This window comes from Prunus mume, linkage group LG3 (assembly GCF_029339155.1).
Source record: "Prunus mume cultivar Tortuosa linkage group LG3, ASM2933915v1, whole genome shotgun sequence".
In the NCBI taxonomy this organism is placed as follows: domain Eukaryota; kingdom Viridiplantae; phylum Streptophyta; class Magnoliopsida; order Rosales; family Rosaceae; genus Prunus; species Prunus mume.
In genome coordinates this window covers 1698132-1718446 of record NC_142700.1, presented here as the reverse complement: position 1 = coordinate 1718446, position 20315 = coordinate 1698132, and the positions used below count along the sequence as shown (strand labels likewise).

The following is a 20315-nucleotide window of genomic DNA, read 5'->3' as shown; positions in this document are numbered from 1 at the left end:
CTGTGTGGAAAAATTCTTCTTACTTACGAATAAAGGGATGATGATGATGGTGTTTGATCTGACTGACACCTCACTGTTTTGGACGAATAATTTGCAACTTCTTCATTGTATTTGTTGAAATCCGACGGCTGAAACTTGTTGTGAGTTTTTGAATTATAATAATTCATAAGTCCAATCCCCAGAATAAATCTTCAGATTTTCGGACCCATGGCCATGGGGGACTACATGGACCACGTATATGATGATTATGGGTTACGCTTGTATCTTCTGAAATTTTCTGATATCCCCCCACCTCACTATTATCATTTTCATTTTCCAATTGCCATTCCACCTTTGTAATTGACACATCCAAACCAATATGTTCAAACACTTGAGTTGAGTCAGAAGAAGGAAAAAAAATATCTGATCACCACAAAATATCAAAAAGGATAAGAATTTCAACCCAACCAACAAGTTTGGGAGGAAGAAGATGGCTCTAAGCTCATCTTTCAGTGAAGTCAGCAAGTTGTGGGAATGTGCAGTTGACTTGACAATGAATTGACTAATCTGCTGCGCAATTTTTCCACAACGAAGTCTGATCGATATTTCCGAATTTGGATCCGCTTAACTTGCAGCAGAGCATCAAGTAGAAGCAAGCACTTACCTTAAACTCACGAGTGTCGGTGCAGAGCACTATGTCCGACTCATTGCATTCAAGTTCGAATCCCCATATTTTCTAGTAATTAAAGAAGAAAAACTCATAAGGACCACACAGAATGAATATTCCCGGTGTCGGTCAATTATTAGTGCGAAGTTGCAGGTACGATCTCGGTTGCTTCAATTTGGATATCATTCTCAACTAACCAAAAACACAAGCTTTTACGGCCCATATATCTTGAACATTTGCTCGCTAGTCACAACTTGCTCAAAAAGCTGTGGACATCGTTGGATGTACCATCTCAAATTTCTGCACGAAAACATTAAGAAAATGGTTGACTTTATTATATTGAATTAAAATTCAAAGGGATGTTAGGTCAGATCCATGAGTTTCTGCAGCTGCTTTCCTTAGTATAGTAATGTAAAGAAGCAAATCTATTTTGACAGTGATTCATTCTGCTGATCCTAGTTCCTTCCTAACAACTTTGTCAGCGTCGACAAACGTGTAAAATTAATCATACAAACTTGTGTATACAGATAAGATAGCTTCACTGTTTTTTCCTTTTTAAATTTAAAAAAAATTACATTTTATAATGGACCGCAGCCTAATTCTTATTTTATTTTTATTCTTTTGCAATTCGATGGTACATTTTAATACAATGGACCACTACCTAATATTGACTTCTAATTCCATCAAAAATCTGTGTTGACTACTAAAATCGTCAATATTTGATGTAATTGGTTCTATTTCAACTCAACCTTCTCGCAAAATAAATAATAACTACATTTTAAAATCATTCGGAAAAGTAAAGGACCTAATATGGGGGTTTGGATTATTTACTCTTTCATGCAAGGTTTTGGATTAGAGTCTTAGCATCCGTATAGTATATGTAAGTTTAGTATATTATCGTTCATTTCAATAGAAAAGATCCTCAACAACAACAAAGATCCTCACATTTGATAACAGTTGTTTTTATCTCTTCAAGTAATGTGAGATTAAGATGAACTTAGATTAGTGATGAGCAAAATAGCAGAGTGTCGGGTGTTGGGTGTGAGGTTGATGAGTTTCTTATTTTTATTTTTCTAATGGGTGCGTATTTAGTTCGTGAAGATAATGAGGTTTTCTTAAAAATTGTGAAAATTTGAATTAGAAGTTGAGGTGAACTTAGAATATGAGATAAATAAAGAGAAGTGCAAGGTTTAAATCAAATTAACGATCCGGCTTGTTCTTTTATAAAGAACCTTGCAGCTTGATTTAAATAATTAGTAATTAATTAACTGGTTGCGCATCATGATTTGGCAAGCTAAGATGGGTCAACCTGGGACCCAGGCGAGCAGGCGCGCGTGCGTGGTCAAGTGGGGCCTCTGTAGAGCTTGGCTGGCTGAGCTTCTACAAAGAGAGTCAAAGGGTGAGACTTGAGATCGAGAACGACAATGGGAGAAGGGGTTTTCCTTCAAATCATTTCGGGTGGCTGACACGTAGCCATCTCCCCCACCTGCCGTTTAATCACAGCCGTCTATTTTAATAACCAAATCGTGCGGTTTTCCACAGCGAATCCGCACCCACCGCCTTGTGGGAGCCGGATTCTGACATGGGCGGTATACACTTTTTAAAAATAAATAATAAAAAGACAAGTTGTGTAATTCAAATCCGAAACGTGGTATTCCTTCACATTTTTGTACCCAGGAAAAAATTAATTACAAATTTATAAATAAACCCAATCCTAGACATGTATTTATAAAAAAATTCAAGCACTATTTAAATATAGAAACACACCTAAAATTAACCCCAAAGTCAACTTTTTGGGTGTGTTTATAAATGAGTTTTGAGTGTATGTAATGATGGGTTTTGGGTGTGTTTATATGTTTAAATAGTGCTTGGATTTTTTTATAATTTCAACCCCCATTTTGGGTGTTTTAGTGAAACTCCCAAAATTAATCTCAGCCAGCCACAGGATAAATTAAACTATTTTTTTAAGAATAATGCTACTCTTACCACATTTGTATACCACATTCTCATACCACCTTATATGGCAGATGAGGTGGACAACACATCAATTAAAATTAATTTAAAGTTTTCTTAACTTTTATGATTTATTGACACTTTTTAATTGATGTGATTGTCCACTTCATATGCGTATAAAGGTGATATGAAAATATGGGATATAAATGTTGTAAGTGTAGCATTACTCTTTTTTTAAAGTGTATATTCAACTGGTAATGCTGCTTGCAGACTTCATATTTTTATGCATCTCTAATTTCAAAAACTATTTTTCTATAGTTATTTTTTTAATTAGTTTTCTTACTTGCAATAGTTTGATAACCATTTTATTTTTTTGCTAGAGTATAGAGGAAAACGCAAGTAAGAATTAGAAGAAGAAGTAACAAAAGTGAAAATAAAAACTTGAAAGTAAAAGCAATTTCAAATAGATTTCAGTTTTTAGTTTTAGAGAATCGGCTTAATGGGTTAAGAAAGAGAAGAGAGTCAGCTTGCAGTTGAGGGGAAGACACGTCCCACTAAATGATAAAGAAAGGGAAATTAGGTCACAGCCATCCAATTCCAACTCTTGGATTTTCTTCTTGTATTCTTTTGCATTCAGAAATGTTCCTTCCCTTCCTCTAGAAAATGACCACTTTGGACCCTCATGCTCATGTCATGACCTGCGACTCTCTCTCTCTCTCTCTCTCTCTCTCTCTAGTCTCTAGTCTCTACCACACCCCAAATGGTTTGTTCTTAATTATAATAGATTAATATTAGTTAGTGCATTTTTAGGGTTATCTTAAAGATTTTTAAAAAAACCAAAGCACTTATTGTATATGGTCCATTAGCACTTATTCATCTGTTTTATATGTTTATTATAAATCATAATACGCCCTTAATCCTTGCCCAATTCTTTTATACACATACAATTATATGATCAATTATTATTTCATATAGGCAATTATACGAAGTTGTCATGCTGAGCTCATCTTGAGGTGTGCATGAAAAAAAAAAAAAAAATATATATATAAATAAATAAATAATCACATGCGTAGAGACTCTAGAATAGTACCATGGGATCACGTGGTGTGCCCAATGAAAAACATGGAGGAAAAAACACAAGAAGAAGATGGGAAAAATGAGAAATTGAAAGAAGAAAAGAAAACAAGTTTGTGTGGCTACCAGTTGACCTTAAGTGAAGTAATTTGAGTCCAATCTAAGGGAGTGGACCATTTGTTTTGTAAATCAAACGTGTTTGCTTGGCTATCTATCCTTAGTCAACCACCCCAAACTAATAACTAAAACACGCACCATATTTAGATGAGAGCCATCCAATATTCTAATAATAATTCAATTACATATATATTTTGTATTACATCTCTTTATGCTTTTTTGATTATTTAGAATAGCATCCATACGATAATAACGTGTGGACATCCGGATATATGAAACGAAAAGAAAAGGCAGCGACTAGTGGTTTGGAGGCAGGCACAACACAAACACAATACATTAATTATATATGGTATTCTTAGTAAGCAATATTGTATTGAAGATGTGGGGATAAGGCATGTTCAATGGAAGAATGATTAAAGTGCAAAATAAAAGCTCTAAACCTTGCTTTTTTCGTGCAGCCCTCCTACTTGTTATTTTATCATCTGGATTGAGTAGCTGTTTAATTAATTAATCTTTTTAATTAGTCCTCACCTACTCTCTCTCTCTCTCTCTCTCTCTCTCTCTCTCATGCATTATCCAAAATGTGATCCTATTCTAAATGAGGTTTTGTTCCCGCCCTCCATGGCCATCTCTCTCTTTTAAAGCGAGATTGACTTCCAGAGTCTAATTCAATTAATTTCTAATGCATTTTCCACCAAAGAGAATAGGCTCTCCTAAATTCCAAAGAACGACAAGTCATTAATCATTGGCTTTGTTGACCTAAATATGAAACGTCACCAAATTGGTCTTCCCCCCTTGGCCCCTTTCCTTGGTGTGTGTGTGTGTGAGGTTGACAACTTGACATCTTGGCATGGATGATTGTCCCATGTTAGATGAAAACATTCCTTTAGTCATCCATCATTGGGCCCCACATCTCATAAACCCTTTTTATTTAATTATGAAAAAGGAAAAAAAAAAACATCTTAATTAAAATGTGGGTTAACGTTTAGGAACATCAATTGAATATATGGGTCATGCCCTTGTCTCATGCTCTTCACGCAAATCCTTCTGTATCTTTTATTCATCATGCTCTTTGTCTTTAATTAGGGCCCTTAATTATTTAATTTCTTTGTATTAAAATCTTTAATTAGTTTTAGGTATAATGTAAATGTAGAGTAGAGCTCATCATTTTACATAATGTGTCCTAGGTTTCTCTAATCACAATATATATATATATATATATGCATTTAATTACACACATCCCCAAATATCAAAGTAATTATTAAAATTCACCAAACTAAATAATCATACTAAATTCACAGAGCTGGTAAGAAAATGTGGGTCCCGCGTATGATATCACACATGTACATCACACAGAGAAACACTTTCTCTGAATACAATTAGTCAAGTTAACTGTAATTGATCAAAGGACTTGGACTTAAAGAGAGGAAGTAATTTGGTAGGGGTTTGATTTGATGATGCTAAAATGGAGTTGAGAGATGGGTTGGACCTACTCTTTCTGTTTCTTTCTCTAATCTCATAATTACTAAACAAAATATTTATCGACTATAAATTTCTCCAGAAAAAAACAAAAACATATACTTGTTCTTCTCTCCTGTTTCTTGTCCCTTATCTGAGGTCATTTGGCTGCTTCTCAAATCTAAGTTTGTGTTTTAGGGTATAATAAATTGCTTAACCCACATCACAGGACGGTCATGAGTTCTTCAAGATTAGGTTTACTCTAAAGTGTTGCAGCTTCTGTGGCTGGTGAGGAGGAACAAGTTGGACGGTTAAGTAACTTGCCCTCCCTGTCCCTGCATATATATCAAGGACAAGGAGGGTCACATACAACAGCTTTTTGTAACCATGGGAAGCAAGATGAGACAATATTGTCATTTATGTTGCCACTTTAATTAAGTCAGTAATGCTTTCGTCCAAGAATTGAACTCCAAAGGCACATCAAAGTTATGAGGGGTTTGTAGCTCAAGCAGTTCCCTTTACACCCGAGGTCATGTGTGTTCGGATCCCCCTCTAATACACATATATTAAATAGGAAGAAAATGAAACAGCGCAAACGTATAAACAAAGGTTTAGCTGTGTGTTACCTCCCTGTGTCCAGACGTCTCCTGGCATAAAATAAACAAGTTGTTTGTTGAACTGCTATTGTTTATAAGATTTGGTCAAGTATTAATCATAAAATAAGAGGGCTTGTTTTCGCAATATCATATACACATGACCCCTTACTCTCACTCAGATTTTGTTTAGTTAAAGATACTCCAGTTTTTAGGACTTTTCTTCATTTTCTTCGACTGGGATTCGACAATTTCAGTGATGTAATACGCACCTAATAATCTTGTAAGTACTCAGAAAATGAAGTAGCGAATACGTAAAGGGCAGCTGCCTGCCATGCTTGATTTGATTGATACTTCTTAACTTGTTTCCTTCACAAAAGATCCTCTCAGATTTTATTATTAAGTCAACGCTTCTTACTTGGAGAAGAAACCATATGTCAAAACCTTATTTAGGCCACGTTCCCGATTCTCTCGACCCAAAAATGAGTTGGGCCTTTTCTGGTTATCTTTTCCTTTATTTTCTGATCCAATTGTTAAAATGAGCTGGGCCTTTTGATATTTTTCATTGGGCCATCTGTCACTGTATGGTCATGTGATTTAAATTAAGTTTTCTTAATTCTTTTTAAGATTGGGCCTTTGGTCTAGGCCATGTTGTACCTCTAATTAGTGCGATAAATACGTGTGTTACTTCTTAATCAAGAAATTCAAACTCATAATATGAGGTTAATTAGAGTCCATCCATTTCAGTTTAAAAAAAAACCTTTGTGCATTCTTCTCGCAGTGCATCAAATAGTAACACTCTGTAGTAATTTTAAAAATAATTAATTAATTTTATGATTAGACAACGAAAAATACTTCAGTATGATTTTGACATTAATCTTATCGCTCATCTATATTATATCTTTCGAATTAATAACACGAATGATACTGTAACCCTCAAGACACATGGTGTTTTAAGTCATCATCTAATTTGGAATGGCACTAAAACTAAAAACTGAATCAAAAGTCCTTCCTTTATTAACTGTTCTGGAAATTATGGCATGATCCAAGGGTCGAAAGTGATGATGGGATGTGCCACATTTCTTTCAGTGGGACCATGATATTGACAAGCCAACAACAACACATGTGCACTTGCCATCTTCCCAAGCAAAACAAAGAAAAACTGTGCAACCAAAATTACAAAAGTGAAAGAAAAAAGAAACAGAGATGTCATCTCTTTCAAGCGAAATTTCTCAAGATTCCTTGTTCAGTCACATCTCAATCACTTTCTGGCTAAAGGTAATCTTCCCTAATCATATGGCCATGGAACCACGATCTAAATGCTGATATCTCCCAGTTTCTTAATGCTTATTGACAATAATTAGTGCACCCACCTTTCCCTTTTTCCTGCACATGAATTGCTTGCGCACACATTTTATTCCCAATTGGATAAGATTTGTGTGTGTGAATATAATAACAAGATAGAAAGATACAGTTTTGGGTTCACTTATTATGCAGAAAATTTGTTGAATTCTCAGTGCAGTTTCCTTTCTCTCATTCCACAAGTATTTGCCAAATCTTAATGGCATTCTACAGCTCCAGCTACTACGAGACTGATGATCATGGTGAGTATTATTTAACCCCTTATGCTGATGATCTTTCTGCTCCACTTCAACCAGATCAAGGGCCAACAATATCTTATTCTAGCTATGAACCAAGCTTTCAAAACTTCCTTGAGTATAATCCAACCCCATATTTTCATGCTTTTCATTCGTACTCTGCCTCTCCTTGCTGTAGCAAGCCAATATCCATTGAATACAACCCAAAGTTTTATGAGCAGAGTTATGATACTCAATTCTTGATCTCTTACTCTGTATCTGAGTTTAATGAGCCTGGTTTTGAAGAATATGATCCTACACCTTATGATGGTGGCTTTGATCTTGCTCAAGTGTATGGCAAGCCCCTTTCACCTTCAGATGAAACTTGTTATCCTATGAATGGTGGATCTGTGTCTGTCACACCATTGGGTGGTAATAAAGAGCAAATTAATGAGCAAGCAGCAAAACCCATCAATGGAAGCCAACCAATCCAGGCTATTGAAGAAGAGCAGAAGCAGCACCAAGAGAGCAGGGAAGATCAGCCAAGTCAAGAGAGCACTGACCAGGGAAAGCCTGATCATCAAGTTGAGGAAGTTGAAGAAAGTAAGGGAAGTGACCATGAACACAATCTTTGGTCTGTAAGCCATGGATATGAGAAGCAAGCTCATCAAATTCCTAGTGGTTATGGATTGGAAGCCATGGACATTTGTGAGAGTTTATTTGGCTACTGGCCTTGCCTGTCTCGTGATTTTAAGAGAGGGAATGATACTGGTCAAGGGTTTTCTGGGGAGGGAAGATACGGCAACCCATGGGAAGGAACTGCAGATTATCTTTTTGGAAGCTCAAATCCATATGGAGAAAGAAGAGATGAAGAGAGTTACTATGGGGGATCTGTTTATGCCTATGAAAGACATTATCTAGAACAGCCTCAGAATAGGCAGGGTTGAGAGCATGAGGAGGAAGATTCATTATTGTTGCCTAAATTCAAGTTGTTTTGAAGATTGTAAGAGCTTTTAGCAACTTTTTGGGCACACATGTTTTCTTTTCTCTGTCACAGAGTCTTGGTTTGTAAGGATGAATAATTATGTTGGACAAAATTTTCTAAATGGCTCTTTCTTTTTCTTAATGCCTTGGATTATATTGTTGTTAAGGCGATAATGACTGCAGTTAAGGCATCATCAGCAGCAGGCAAACTTAGGAGAGTGCCATTAGCTTAGCATGGATCAAATGAAAGCATGTGTGCGTGAAGTTACAATGATAATTATCCATTAAGGAAAGCATACATTAGATTTGATGGTTAGGACTTGATTATGCCGCCTGATGCATCGACATCTTCTTCCTTAAATATATGACCCAGAATAATGAAATTTATGCACCAAAGTATCATTATGCAAGCAGTCTAGCAGATGAACATATTGTTATTTGGTAGGTTTTTTTTATACAATTTACTCATAAATCCATAAGCTTTAAGGTTACTCTGTTTTGTATTTTATAATCTAGAAGCATGATGGCTATGAAAACAAAAATTCTAAATGTTACTCTAATGTTTCTAATGTATCGGAAGAAGAATTGAACTCGAATATAAAGGGCAGACGCTACCTTAACCAGCTGGCATGCTTTCGAAACACTGAACCAACCCAATCTCGTAGGTTGGGCTGACCTTGTATTAACTATTAGGATTGGTCCAGTCCTCCAGGCTTGGATTGTAGCCTGACCCAAGATGGTCTATTGAGCGAATTAAGTTCGATCCAATGGTTGACCCGTTTTTTAGTTCATGTACATACTCAACATCAGGTGAGGTCGACCATTAGATATTTGTGGAAATTAAATAAATATTGTACTTATTTTTGGGAATCCTGTATTATAATATTAATTATCAATTATTTTATGATAGCATCGTAGTAGCTTTCCCAAAACGAAACCTTAAATTAAAAACCCTTGTTGAAACCTCAGACGTTCAGCTTTTGTCTGTCCTTCGAAAGTCCCTTCCTTCCTTCACACCATGTCTCTGACACCCGTATCTTTGCTCACTCTCTCTCTCCTCCTTCTTCTTCCTCTCACAGCCACCTCATCGCTCCACAACCTCCTCCAAAGCCAAGGCCTTCCAGCTGGGCTCTTCCCAGACAATGTAAAGTCTTACAATCTTGACCCGATGGGTCGCCTGGAGGTTCATCTAGACTGTTCATGCATGACCAAGTTTGAGACCAGGGTCTACTTTGAGAACATAGTCAGAGCTAATCTCAGCTATGGTGGTCTAAGAGGCTTGGAGGGTCTGATCCAAGAAGAGCTTTTTCTCTGGCTTCCAGTGAAGGGAATTTCAGTGAGTGATCCATCTTCTGGTCTAATTTTGTTTGACATTGGTGTTGCCCATAAGCAGCTTTCTCTGTCTCTCTTTGAAGACCCTCCTGTCTGTAAGCCTGAAGCTCAAGGTACTAAAAAATTCCATCTTTTTCTCTCTCTTCTTTCTACAGTTTCACATAGATTGGTACTGATCTTTGATATGAAATTGTAAAGCTGTCAATTTTCAATTTTCCCCTCCTTTTAGTCTTTTATTGGCAGCCAAACAGAGGCCAATTGGCTATTTGATTAAATCCATCCATTCTTGGAATTTTCTGGCATTAAGGGGTCAAAAAAATTAACATTAGAAACATTCAAACATGGAATGCAGGAATTTTCTCAAAGAAGGATGGTGGGAGGAAGATTGGATTTCAGGCCCAGAGATGAAGGATTGATCTTTTCAGTTGACAGATAATTTTCTCCTCTTTTGTTTTTGGTTTTGATTTTTGTGCTTTTCAATTTTGAAAAAAAAGGTGTCATGTTCATAGAAGCTGTTAAGATTGTAAAAAAAAGAAGGGAAAATTGAGTGTAAGTTTTGGAATCAAATGACAAAGTTTTGGGATTTCCCTCAAGGAAAAAGTGATGAGGATTGGAAATTTTGGGGTTTTATATTGTCTCAGTAGTTACTTGGTCACTAAGCCTGTAATATTGGTTAGCTGTTTTGTGGTATTTGCTTTTGAGTTTATGTCTCAACCAGATTGTTGACCACCTTAGTGGGATCATTCTGTCCCTTCTGTTGGTTCCTAACCAAATGTCTCAAGGCCAGCAGTTTGCCATTTCTTTAATCAGTACAATATATATGAAGATGAAGCATAAATGATGTCCTGGATTACCATTTGCTACCAAACACATTGACTAAATAGTAAATAATTCCAATCTGACCTCTGACTTGAAATCAACAAGTCATGAAAACAAAAAACAGAAAACTCTGTTAATTTCCAGGGTAAATAGACTAGAATATCTTATGCTTCCATTTTCTCTATGTGCTATTGATGATCTCTAGCATCAATTCCTTGGTTTGCTCTACTTCAAGCGTTTCGCAGTAGGATCCCTGAAAATCATTAGAATTGATATTAATTTCATGTGCTCAATTCAGTAAAGTGGTGCTTTTGTATCAAAGTATATTCATTTGTGTTGTGAGTTTCTTGGAACTGATATGCGGTGACTTACCATGACACAAGATGAAACAAGCATTGCTCCATTGGAGGTAGTGACACTGGTATCAGTGAGTTCAAAGCCAAAGGCAGTCATGGCCTCCATCAGTTTAGTGAACCCACCTCTTTTCTTCTCAAGGATTGCCTTCACCCAAAATTTGTTCCCACCTATCTGAGTCACATTGACCTCTGCCTGCCAACACCAGAAGCAACCAACGTTTAAAATATAAGTAGAAGAACTCCCATGTTTCAAAGAGATCAAATGTGCAGAGTTATTAGCTGTTTGTCCAAACCTGAATCCCAAATTTCTTCATCTCTTCTGCAGCCTGAATTTCTTCTTTCTTCTGCTCCGGTGCCTCTTCTTCTGATGCTTCCATATCGAAAAGCTGGTCTTTGAGTATGTTCACAGTCTTCTGCAGCTCGTGGATATAAGTGATGGCATCCTCAACAATAGTTGCTTTGTTCATCTGAGACAGGACAAGAAACAAGAATTAGATTTTTACTCTCTCCACCTTTGAATAAAAAAAAAGAAAAAAGTATTGGCCTTAATTATGAAACTTGATATGAAATGAATAGAATACTTGCATTTGTAATGTTTGGGACCAATGCACGTAGGGTGAGGAGGCGTTCACTGAGTTTCTGCCGTCTCCTCCTCTCGGCGTGGAGGTTCTTGGACTTGTATTCGTCGTCATTGTTGTGACTCCGATGACCCATCCTACCCCCTCTTTTACCTTGTTCAGTTATGCATAATTCATCCAAGGAAGAGGCTACAAACTCCATGTTCTGGAGATATTGATGAAACTTAAGTTTGATAAGTGGGAGAGAGAGAGAGAGAGAGAGACTAATGTTGGCTATGAATTATATAACTGTTCCTCACAAGGGAATCATTTCATTTTGTGTGAGAGAGGAGCAACCAAGATGCTTCAGTTAAGAGTTTCACAAGAAGCACAGTTCCTTATAGTCCAACTAACTAAACTTGAGAGAGAGAGAGAGAGAGAGAGAGAGAGAGTTATAGTCTTATAGACCATTCAGTTGTGTTATTGCAATTGGGTTGGGTAGGCTTTGGTTTAATCAGTAGTTTCTACAGTTGTATGTTTTCTGCAATAATCTGGAGCGTTAAATTAATCAATGGAAAGGTTTAAAGATTTGAATGATAAGAGGGTTCATTTTTCATAGTGGATTTGAGCTAAGAAGTGAAGTAGAAGCCTCAACAACAGCTAGCATTCATTCACATGTTGAATGAGGAACAAAAAAAAAAAAAAATCTGGTTTTTGTGTTTTCTGTTGAATGTTCATGTCATGCCTGTTGGTCCTTGTTGACTGGAAAAAGTACAAACGAATGAAGTTTGTTAGAGCACCAGACATATAGACTACACCTTTTCTTTTATTTTCTGGTACAGCATTACACCCCCGCACAAACTTGTTGGACTGCTAGAAACTTGGCCTTTCTTAACCTTCTTTGACCCAGCTCAACCAAGTCCAATTTTATTTCAGCCCAACAAGTTTGTTTTGGGTCCGATGGATCCTGAAAACAAAGAGATAAAAAAAAGTAAGAAAATCTACTGACAGTTAGAAACTCGGTTAAAATTGCTTTTCATTCTCTTACTTACCTTACTATCGGTAACCCACAAAAGGGCCAAAACCCAAAACCCCACAGTCAGCCACCACCACTGGCGAACGATGTCGTTCTCTCGCATCCTCCAGCGGGCCTTCTGTTCCAGCACCCAACTCAACCCCACTACCAGCCAGAGCATTAAGGCCATCTCCACCGACCTCTACAAAGAGCGCAACCTCAAACGCCTCGTCGAGAAGTTCAAGAAGTCCTCTGAGCTCTATCGCTTCCGAACCAAAACCCCCATTTACGAGGATGCCGTTCGCCGCCTCGCCGCCGCAAAACGTTTCAAGTGGATCGAAGAGATCCTAGAGGACCTGAAGAAGTACCCGGACTTCTCCAATGAAGGCTTCGCTGTCCGACTAGTTTCTCTTTATGGTAAAGCCGGTATGCTTGAAAATGCCCAGAAGGTGTTCGACGAAATGCCTGATAAAAACTGCGAGCGCACGGTGTTGTCCTTTAACGCCCTCTTGGCGGCTTGCATTAACTCCAAAAAATTCGACAAGGTTGATGAGGTTTTTAAAGGGGTCTCGCAGAAGTTGTCAATTGAACCAGATGTGGTGTCGTATAATACTATGATCAAGGCGTTTTGTGAGATGGGTTCGTTGGATTCCGCTGTTTCGATGCTGGGTGAGATGGAGAAGAAGGGCATGAAGCCGGATGCCATCACGTACAACACGATTTTGAATGGTTTATATGCAAATAGTCGGTTTTTGGATGCTGAGAAGCTATGGGGTCGAATGGTGGAGAAGAATGTTGTTCCTGATGTTAGGTCTTACAATGCCAAGTTGCTGGGGTTGGCTGCAGAGAAGAGAACTGAAGAAGGGGTTGAGTTATTTGAGGAATTGAAGAACAAGGGAATAAAACCTGATACGTTTAGCTTCAATGCCTTGATCAAGGGATTTGTTGATGAGGGGAAATTGGAAGAAGCTACGAAGTGGTACCATGAAATGGGCCGGAGCAATTGTGCTCCGCAGAAATGGACTTTCCAGAGGCTCCTTCCCTTTGTTTGTGAGAAGGGTGATTTGGACTTTGCCATTGAGCTCGGGGAGGAAATTTTCAAAAGGCGCCTTCTCGTGGATGCAGCGTTGTTGCAGATTGTGGTAGATGCGCTGGTTAAGGCCTCTAGGATTGAGGAGGCAAATAAGCTTGTGAAACTTGGGAAGTCAAATAGTTACCGGCGTTATAATCTCAAGTTGCCTACAGAGGAATAATGTATTTCTTTTGATGTTTGTTCTGTTTTGCAAATTATATGATTCAAAGCACAAAATGGTAAGGAAATGTGGAACTCTTTTGAAGTGGAAGTTTGATCGATTTTGTTTTCTGAATTAGCCTAGTTTTCACCTGAAAATACCTTTAATATTGTTCTATTATCCTTCTGCAATTTACTAGACATATTTGTGCGATGCATAAACATTTTATTTTATTTATATAAATTACACAGCTGACCAGAAACGAAGAATAATATATATTACACAGATTCAGTCTCATACAGCATCGATCTCATATACTCCTCAAGCGAGGGAAGACGTTGGTTTTGATCGTAGCTATACATCAATGGCACCATTCTTGCAAGATTAAGGGAAGCGTTGGTGAATGCGACTGGAAATGGATTAGGAGACACCAATTCTTTGTTCAGGCGCTTCCATTCTTCTGCAATCAAATTAGTAGTAATTTCTTGTGCGTCCTCAATCGAACAGCCCTGGTGATCGTTTAAGTAGCACCGTATGTATGAGCCGTCGTGCCCATCTTGATTCTCATCCTACAATCAATATAGTTACATAAGCACATTTACAGCTAGAGATATGAACAAGACATGTTTACAGCGTGCTTACCTCTGCACTTCCCAAGTCGTCCCAGAGCCGAAGAATTGCTGCTGCAGAAGATATGATAGCTGGAGTTTCATCCAACAGCTCCACACTTTCTTTGGTTATGCCTTGACCCAAGAGAAAGAAAATGTGGACCATCACCACATTCACCCCAGAAGAAACAATCCCATTCTTTAAGTAGTCTTCTGCTTTGGGCAAATGCCCAGACTTAAACCATTTTGCTTCTACTAAAAATGCAGTGCACAGACTCCCCCACTGCATGAAATATAGAATTGAATAATTAACTAATCTTTAGTTAATTATACTGGTAATTGATAATCAGCCAATCATCACACAGTTGGTTTATATACCGTTTTTCTTAGAGAGTGTAACGGGTTCCAGCCGTGCTTCTGATAGACCTTGCTGCTGATTTCATTCGTCATATCGTGAAGAGCCTTGAAGCATATTTTCATGTAGTCTGGTAGGTGCTCTATATCACCAATTTCCCATCTGCAGAAGCATCCAACGATTTATTGATCAGTCAATGGGCAAAACTTGTGAAATTAATTAAATTTAATTGTTGAGGCATGTTTATGAAATATACCTTTTGACAGCCTCTGTGAAGAGAATGAGCTCGTCAAGCGTCCCGTAAACATCAAAAATGTCATCAATCAAATAGATGAATGATATGGGTTTTGTGAGCTCAACCCTCTCCTCCGACAAGTTTGGATCTGTTAGGCATGCCATGGACCATATGTACCATTTAACTGGTTGGTCTCTGGCAAACTTCAATTCCTCAGCCAATCCCAGCTCTTTCCACCACCTAATTGAGATTCAAATAGACACATTGATTAATTAGCTGGAGGGGTCCAATTATATATAATCTACGTACGTCCTCATCAATTATATTGTCAATTAACTTACTTGGAAATTTGAACAATCTCCTTCTGGTGTAGGGACTGGACCATACTAAATTCTGTTTTGGCCACTTCCTGTAAGATATTTAACCATCGATTATTCATGCCTCGGGAATTAGTAGAGAAAAAGTTCTTGGCCATGAATGTGGCCAAACTTTTGTGATGGGGATTGGACAATGTGTTTCCAACAACTCTAGCTTGGTGATGATCAAGATGTGACAAGGATGTATTTAGGAGATGCCAACTAAATTGTCCAGCTTCGTCAAGTGTATCTTCTCCTTCTATACTTAGCTGTGAAGCTTCGTATAAACTCATCAATCCCTTAATGTCTTCACTCAACATTTGCTTGAAGCTTCCATCGCTTTCTTTGAATTTTTCGAACACATCTATTTAACAAAAATTATACATGTGGTGAGCAGTCGAATGATTGGCTAGTACTGAGTACCAATATACGTATGATACCTACCATCAGGCACGAAGTAACCCTGTTGTCTGAGCAGTCGAAAGCGAACTGCCACCTCATGAAGATCACTGTGATGATCAGCTCCATGAGCACTACCGGAGGTGATGATCAAATGCTGTTTTTGAAGAATTTGGTCAATCTCTTCTTGAAAGTGGTGATCAATACCCAGCCGTTGAACAGCATCGATCATGTTCAAACCCTCAACTGCTTCTTCTCCTAGTTTTCTCAGTACATGCCTGAACACGTCCAGCTTTAGTGCATGTAGGAAACAAATGTCATCATCGTCCTGCTTGCAAGAAAAGCAAAGAATTATTTTAGGCATGAAGGAAAATGCATAAAAGGCAAAGAGCAAGTGTTACGTACCCTAGTAATTGTATTAGCATAGTTAGTTTCGGAGTCGGTTAATAGGTGCAAGGGAGTTGAAAGCAAGCCATGATCTTGGGCAGTGCTCCTTTTTTCAGAAGAGGGCTTAGGTGTAAGCTGAATATGTGGGATCTTTTTTGGAGCATTACAGACAGCAAAGATGGCCTTAGAAAACGAAGCCATTTTTACTTGAGCAATTGCAGCAGGATCCTGTTTTTTTCTCAGTTTGTTTCTGTTGCTTAATTTGAGAGTGTCAGTGACTCTGGGGTTCTCATTAAAAAGAGGAAGATTTGCACTGCGTGAATTGTGAAAACTCCTCCACATCATCTGCCAAACTAAAAGCAAAAGAAACGTGTTTTACGCATTATAATAATTGAGAGGGCATGAATAATTGCTCTTAACCGTGTAGCTACAAACTCCCTACTCTCCCCAACAAGACAATATTGCCTACTTCAAAGTAAAGAGGTATGTTGGGCCCCACTTGCTTTCTATAATAAAATACCATCTCCACTCTCTCACCTACTTTCTATAAAATATAGGGTTAATTACAGTAAACTACTACGTGGTTACACCCTTAAGATTTGTTAGTCCCTATCGTCTCAAATTTTACAATCACATACCCTGGTCTTTTAAATTTGTTACAATGTAGTTTCACCGTTAGGGTTTCCATTAGATCTCGCTGTTAGTTACCTACGTGACATTTGTAATTGTAAAAATGGGAAGATATGGACTAACATGTCTTAAGGGTGTAACCACATGATATTAAACTGTAATTAACCCTAAAATATAATAGTAAATGTAAAAAATAAAAATAAAAATTATAATAATAGTTTGTAGACTTACATTGCCTAATTCTTTGGAGTAACCAAATGAGTAGGCAACAACATGCCACATAGGTTGTTATAGTACAATTTTGTTTATTTCATTTGCCTCTTTCCTTGGAGATGCTCAAGAGGAGATATGTGTGCATCATCAATCCACGTCCCTAAAATATAATAGTAAATGTAAAAAATAAAAATAAAAATTATAATAATAGTTTGTAGACTTACATTGCCTAATTCTTTGGAGTAACCAAATGAGTAGGCAACAACATGCCACATAGGTTGTTATAGTACAATTTTGTTTATTTCATTTGCCTCTTTCCTTGGAAATGCTCAAGAGGAGATATGTGTGCATCATCAATCCACGTGAATTGTGAAAACTCCTCCATAATCTGGCAAACTCATTGACAACAAATGCATTGAATGTTAAATATAGTACATTCGGAAGTGACAACAGCCAGTACATTTATGAGATATTATACAAGGAATCCAAGAAAGAATCAAATTTGTTGTTATAATAGAAGCCATTGCTCCCATCTCCATCTCCATTTGTATACATATATTGTTTGTGGTTGTGGAGAAGACAATGTCATGTATTGAAAGAAGCTTCTATAAACACGCTGCCCAACTTACCTGTTTTCATACCCAAATATCTTCGTACTAGCTATAAATGTTGTCGTGTTTCTTTTCTCTGTCGAAAAATATTCAAGTTAAATTATAAAATCTCCTCTTGATGACCACAGAACACTCTGAAATGACATTTTTGTTTTTGGGAAGTTTTACTAAAACACCCAAAATAGGGGTTGAAATTATAAAAAAACCCAAGCACTATTTAAACATATAAACACACCCAAAACCCATCATTACACACACTCAAAACCCATTTATAAACATACCCAAAAAGTTGACTTTGGGGTTGATTTTGGGTGTGTTTCTATGTTTAAATAGTGCTTGAGTTTTTTTATAAATACATGTCTAGAATTGGGTTTATTTATAAATTTGTACTACGTTTTTGCAATAAAACGACGGACACATACACCATTAGTTTTTGGGGTGTGAAATACATTTTTCTATTGGACAAAGAAAGAGACCCTCTCGTGGGCTGTGTGCTGGTGTGCTGGTCCATAATCCATTCAATTCGACAACTTGGATATTTTATTGGTGCCACAAGCCCACAGTTGCTAATGCGATTGCTTCTATTTGCCTTGTATTTTAGGCCTCCTTTCTTTCTTTTGGTCCCCTCTTTTGTAGCGGTTCTGCTTTTCTTATTGCATTTATGACGAGGGGGCCATGACCTAAATTATTGTGCAAATTTTTCTTTATATTTTCTACAAAATATATGAAATAAATTAATTTTAGTTATTATTCTACACCAAATTTTTACATTTAAAAAAATTTATATTTTCATGATCAAAATCAATAGGCCAAAATACAAATATTTGGTTCTTAGGCTTTAAAATCAATGAGACAATTCTTGCAAAGATTAACTTAGGTGTGTACATCAATTTGAAACCAATATAATTTCATTAATCTGTATCCGATTCAATATAGATTAGATTATGATTTTTTAATTCGATCTGATCATATTAGAGGTTTAAATTAAATCTGATCTGATCCAATTGATATTGGATTGGATTGGATGATTGGTTTTCATAATAGGAAAAGATAATAATTAAATATGAAACATTTATCGCCAAGTTTAATATAATTAAACATTTTAATAGACGTAAATGTAAAATATAAATTAAATGCTAGAGAAATTTATTTTAATTTTATAATATATTAAATATAACTCCATCAAATTACTTAAAATGTTTATAACTTTCTTTCTTAATGAAAATTACTTAATGAACAAAATAAGCATAAAACTAACTAGATTTGATTTGATCCTCACAAGCAAATCTGCTATCCAATCCAATCATGTCAGTTTTTGAAATTAAGAATTCGATCCAATCTGCCCAATCATCAAAATCGATTAAAATTGGATTGGATTGGATTGAATTGAATCTTGCACACCCCTAAAATTAACTGTGTTTGCACTCACAATAATACTTCCATTTTCCCCTGGCACTCTCAAAAGAAACATGTTTGGCACATAATGTACTACTATATGGTATGTAGTGTTTGATTTGAAAACCACTACGATTGCCACTTAAAATTAAAGGCTTAATTACACTAATGCCCCATGAAACTTCAATCAAATCCCATTTTGCTCCCCTCCCCCTTCCCCCCCAATTCAGAATGGCTCACTTTCATCTCTTGATCGAGGTTTGGTGACTCACTTTATCCATGCTGTCAATTCCATTCAAAAATCAGTTAACTTTGATGATGTAGCAAGGATATTTTTATAATTTCGTATACATGAGCAGCAACATGACAAGTGGAGCTCACCTCCACATAGATAAAATCATAATTAAATATTCTAATAATTTAAAACAATTAAAAATAAAAAATAAAAAACTTAAACCACAACCATCACCCATTCTCTCCTCGCCACACCCAGCCGCCTCCCCAATTTTGTCTACCAATTTTTTCCTACAGGTTTGGTAAAAGCATCCACAATGGACTCCCTAAATCACCTCCTTAGACAAATTTTAGGGAGGAATTGTAAAAATGCAACTGCAACCATGCTTCCTATCCACCTCCTAAAATATGGAGTCCTCTAGGAGCTCCTAAATCTGAGGAGAGAGAAAGGACTCCTAGTGGCTCTCTATAATTCAATGTTGATTTATTTAATGAGTATTTCAAACATTTATTTAATGCTAACTATTTTTTATTTTATTTTTTAATAGAGATGGATCAATCAAAAAATAGTTATAGTTTATGACTCTCCAAATTAGGGAGTATGGTTGGAGTTGAAATTTTTTAGAGAGCTCCTAAAATAGCTTTCTTATATTTTTAGCTAAATTTTAGCTAAGAAATAGATAGCATCATCGTGGATGCTCTAAGTGCAATTAGAAATAGCAATCCAATTCCAATAATAATAAATCAACAAAGCAATACAACTAGAGATATTTAGTCATATACCCATTCTTAACACTAATAATATAGATAAACCCTACACCATTTAATTTCTATAAACAAACAAAAAAAAACCCAAAAAATGACAGCTGGCCCTGTTGAATTTAGTTTTGATTATTAAATTACTTTGATGTCCTATTGAGTGTTTTGGGTTTTTTTTATGAGCTTTTGGGGTTGTATTCGTTTTAAGAAATCAATGGTAGTTTTGTAATTTAAAAGAAGTTAAAAGCCTTTTTGTTATGTTGTAAATGGACTTTGGGTGTGTTTCTAAAGTACATTTCATATATGGGTTTTTTTTATAATTTGGGATGAATCTCTCCAATGCCGAAATTTTCAAAAGGCGCCTCCTCATGGATTCGGCGTTGTTGCATATTGTGGTGGATGGGCCGGTTACCGGGGTTA

At 36.7% G+C, this 20315-nt stretch overlaps 5 protein-coding genes across 5 annotated transcripts; 3 read left to right on the top strand and 2 right to left on the bottom strand.

Moving 5' to 3' along the window:
• The first annotated feature begins 6984 nt into the window (after positions 1–6984).
• Positions 6985–8544, top strand: LOC103324600 (uncharacterized). Its single transcript, XM_008226670.2, has 2 exons — positions 6985–7119; positions 7359–8544. The coding sequence occupies exon 2, from the start codon at positions 7403–7405 to the stop codon at positions 8363–8365; it is 963 nt and encodes a 320-aa protein (XP_008224892.2). The 5' UTR covers positions 6985–7119; positions 7359–7402; the 3' UTR covers positions 8366–8544.
• Positions 8545–9316: 772 nt separating this feature from the next.
• Positions 9317–10440, top strand: LOC103324599 (uncharacterized). The gene is made up of 2 exons (XM_008226669.2): positions 9317–9847; positions 10087–10440. The coding sequence occupies exons 1-2, from the start codon at positions 9421–9423 to the stop codon at positions 10140–10142; spliced, it is 483 nt and encodes a 160-aa protein (XP_008224891.1). The 5' UTR covers positions 9317–9420; the 3' UTR covers positions 10143–10440.
• A 76-nt stretch (positions 10441–10516) lies between these two features.
• LOC103324692 (transcription factor DYT1) lies at positions 10517–11862 on the bottom strand. The gene is made up of 4 exons (XM_089047879.1): positions 11495–11862; positions 11203–11376; positions 10926–11102; positions 10517–10806 (listed from the first exon to the last, which is right to left on the bottom strand). The coding sequence occupies exons 1-4, from the start codon at positions 11687–11689 to the stop codon at positions 10735–10737; spliced, it is 618 nt and encodes a 205-aa protein (XP_088904005.1). The 5' UTR covers positions 11690–11862; the 3' UTR covers positions 10517–10734.
• Positions 11863–12506: 644 nt separating this feature from the next.
• LOC103324597 (uncharacterized) lies at positions 12507–13848 on the top strand. Its single transcript, XM_008226668.2, has one exon. The coding sequence runs from the start codon at positions 12589–12591 to the stop codon at positions 13732–13734; it is 1146 nt and encodes a 381-aa protein (XP_008224890.2). The 5' UTR covers positions 12507–12588; the 3' UTR covers positions 13735–13848.
• A 69-nt stretch (positions 13849–13917) lies between these two features.
• On the bottom strand, positions 13918–16388 carry LOC103324596 ((3S,6E)-nerolidol synthase 1-like). The gene is made up of 7 exons (XM_008226667.2): positions 16072–16388; positions 15712–15994; positions 15253–15631; positions 14933–15151; positions 14700–14838; positions 14356–14604; positions 13918–14282 (listed from the first exon to the last, which is right to left on the bottom strand). The coding sequence occupies exons 1-7, from the start codon at positions 16252–16254 to the stop codon at positions 13992–13994; spliced, it is 1743 nt and encodes a 580-aa protein (XP_008224889.2). The 5' UTR covers positions 16255–16388; the 3' UTR covers positions 13918–13991.
• Between the last annotated feature and the right edge of the window lie 3927 nt (positions 16389–20315).

Excerpts from the sequence above, each read along its gene's own strand:
- LOC103324597 (XM_008226668.2), top strand. The coding sequence starts at position 12,589 with ATGTCGTTCTCTCGCATCCTCCAGCGGGCCTTCTGTTCCAGCACCCAA.
- LOC103324600 (XM_008226670.2), top strand. The coding sequence starts at position 7,403 with ATGGCATTCTACAGCTCCAGCTACTACGAGACTGATGATCATGGTGAG.
- LOC103324692 (XM_089047879.1), bottom strand. The coding sequence starts at position 11,689 with ATGGAGTTTGTAGCCTCTTCCTTGGATGAATTATGCATAACTGAACAA. Across the intron at positions 11,377-11,494 it reads TGGTCCCAAACATTACAAAT|ATGAACAAAGCAACTATTGT; the intron begins GCAAGTATTCTA and ends GTCCTGTCTCAG. Across the intron at positions 10,807-10,925 it reads TTGTTTCATCTTGTGTCATG|GGATCCTACTGCGAAACGCT; the intron begins GTAAGTCACCGC and ends AATGATTTTCAG.
- LOC103324599 (XM_008226669.2), top strand. The coding sequence starts at position 9,421 with ATGTCTCTGACACCCGTATCTTTGCTCACTCTCTCTCTCCTCCTTCTT. Across the intron at positions 9,848-10,086 it reads CTGTAAGCCTGAAGCTCAAG|GAATTTTCTCAAAGAAGGAT; the intron begins GTACTAAAAAAT and ends CATGGAATGCAG.
- LOC103324596 (XM_008226667.2), bottom strand. The coding sequence starts at position 16,254 with ATGGCTTCGTTTTCTAAGGCCATCTTTGCTGTCTGTAATGCTCCAAAA. Across the intron at positions 15,995-16,071 it reads ATGCTAATACAATTACTAGG|GACGATGATGACATTTGTTT; the intron begins GTACGTAACACT and ends TCTTGCAAGCAG. Across the intron at positions 14,839-14,932 it reads TTCACAGAGGCTGTCAAAAG|ATGGGAAATTGGTGATATAG; the intron begins GTATATTTCATA and ends ATGCTTCTGCAG.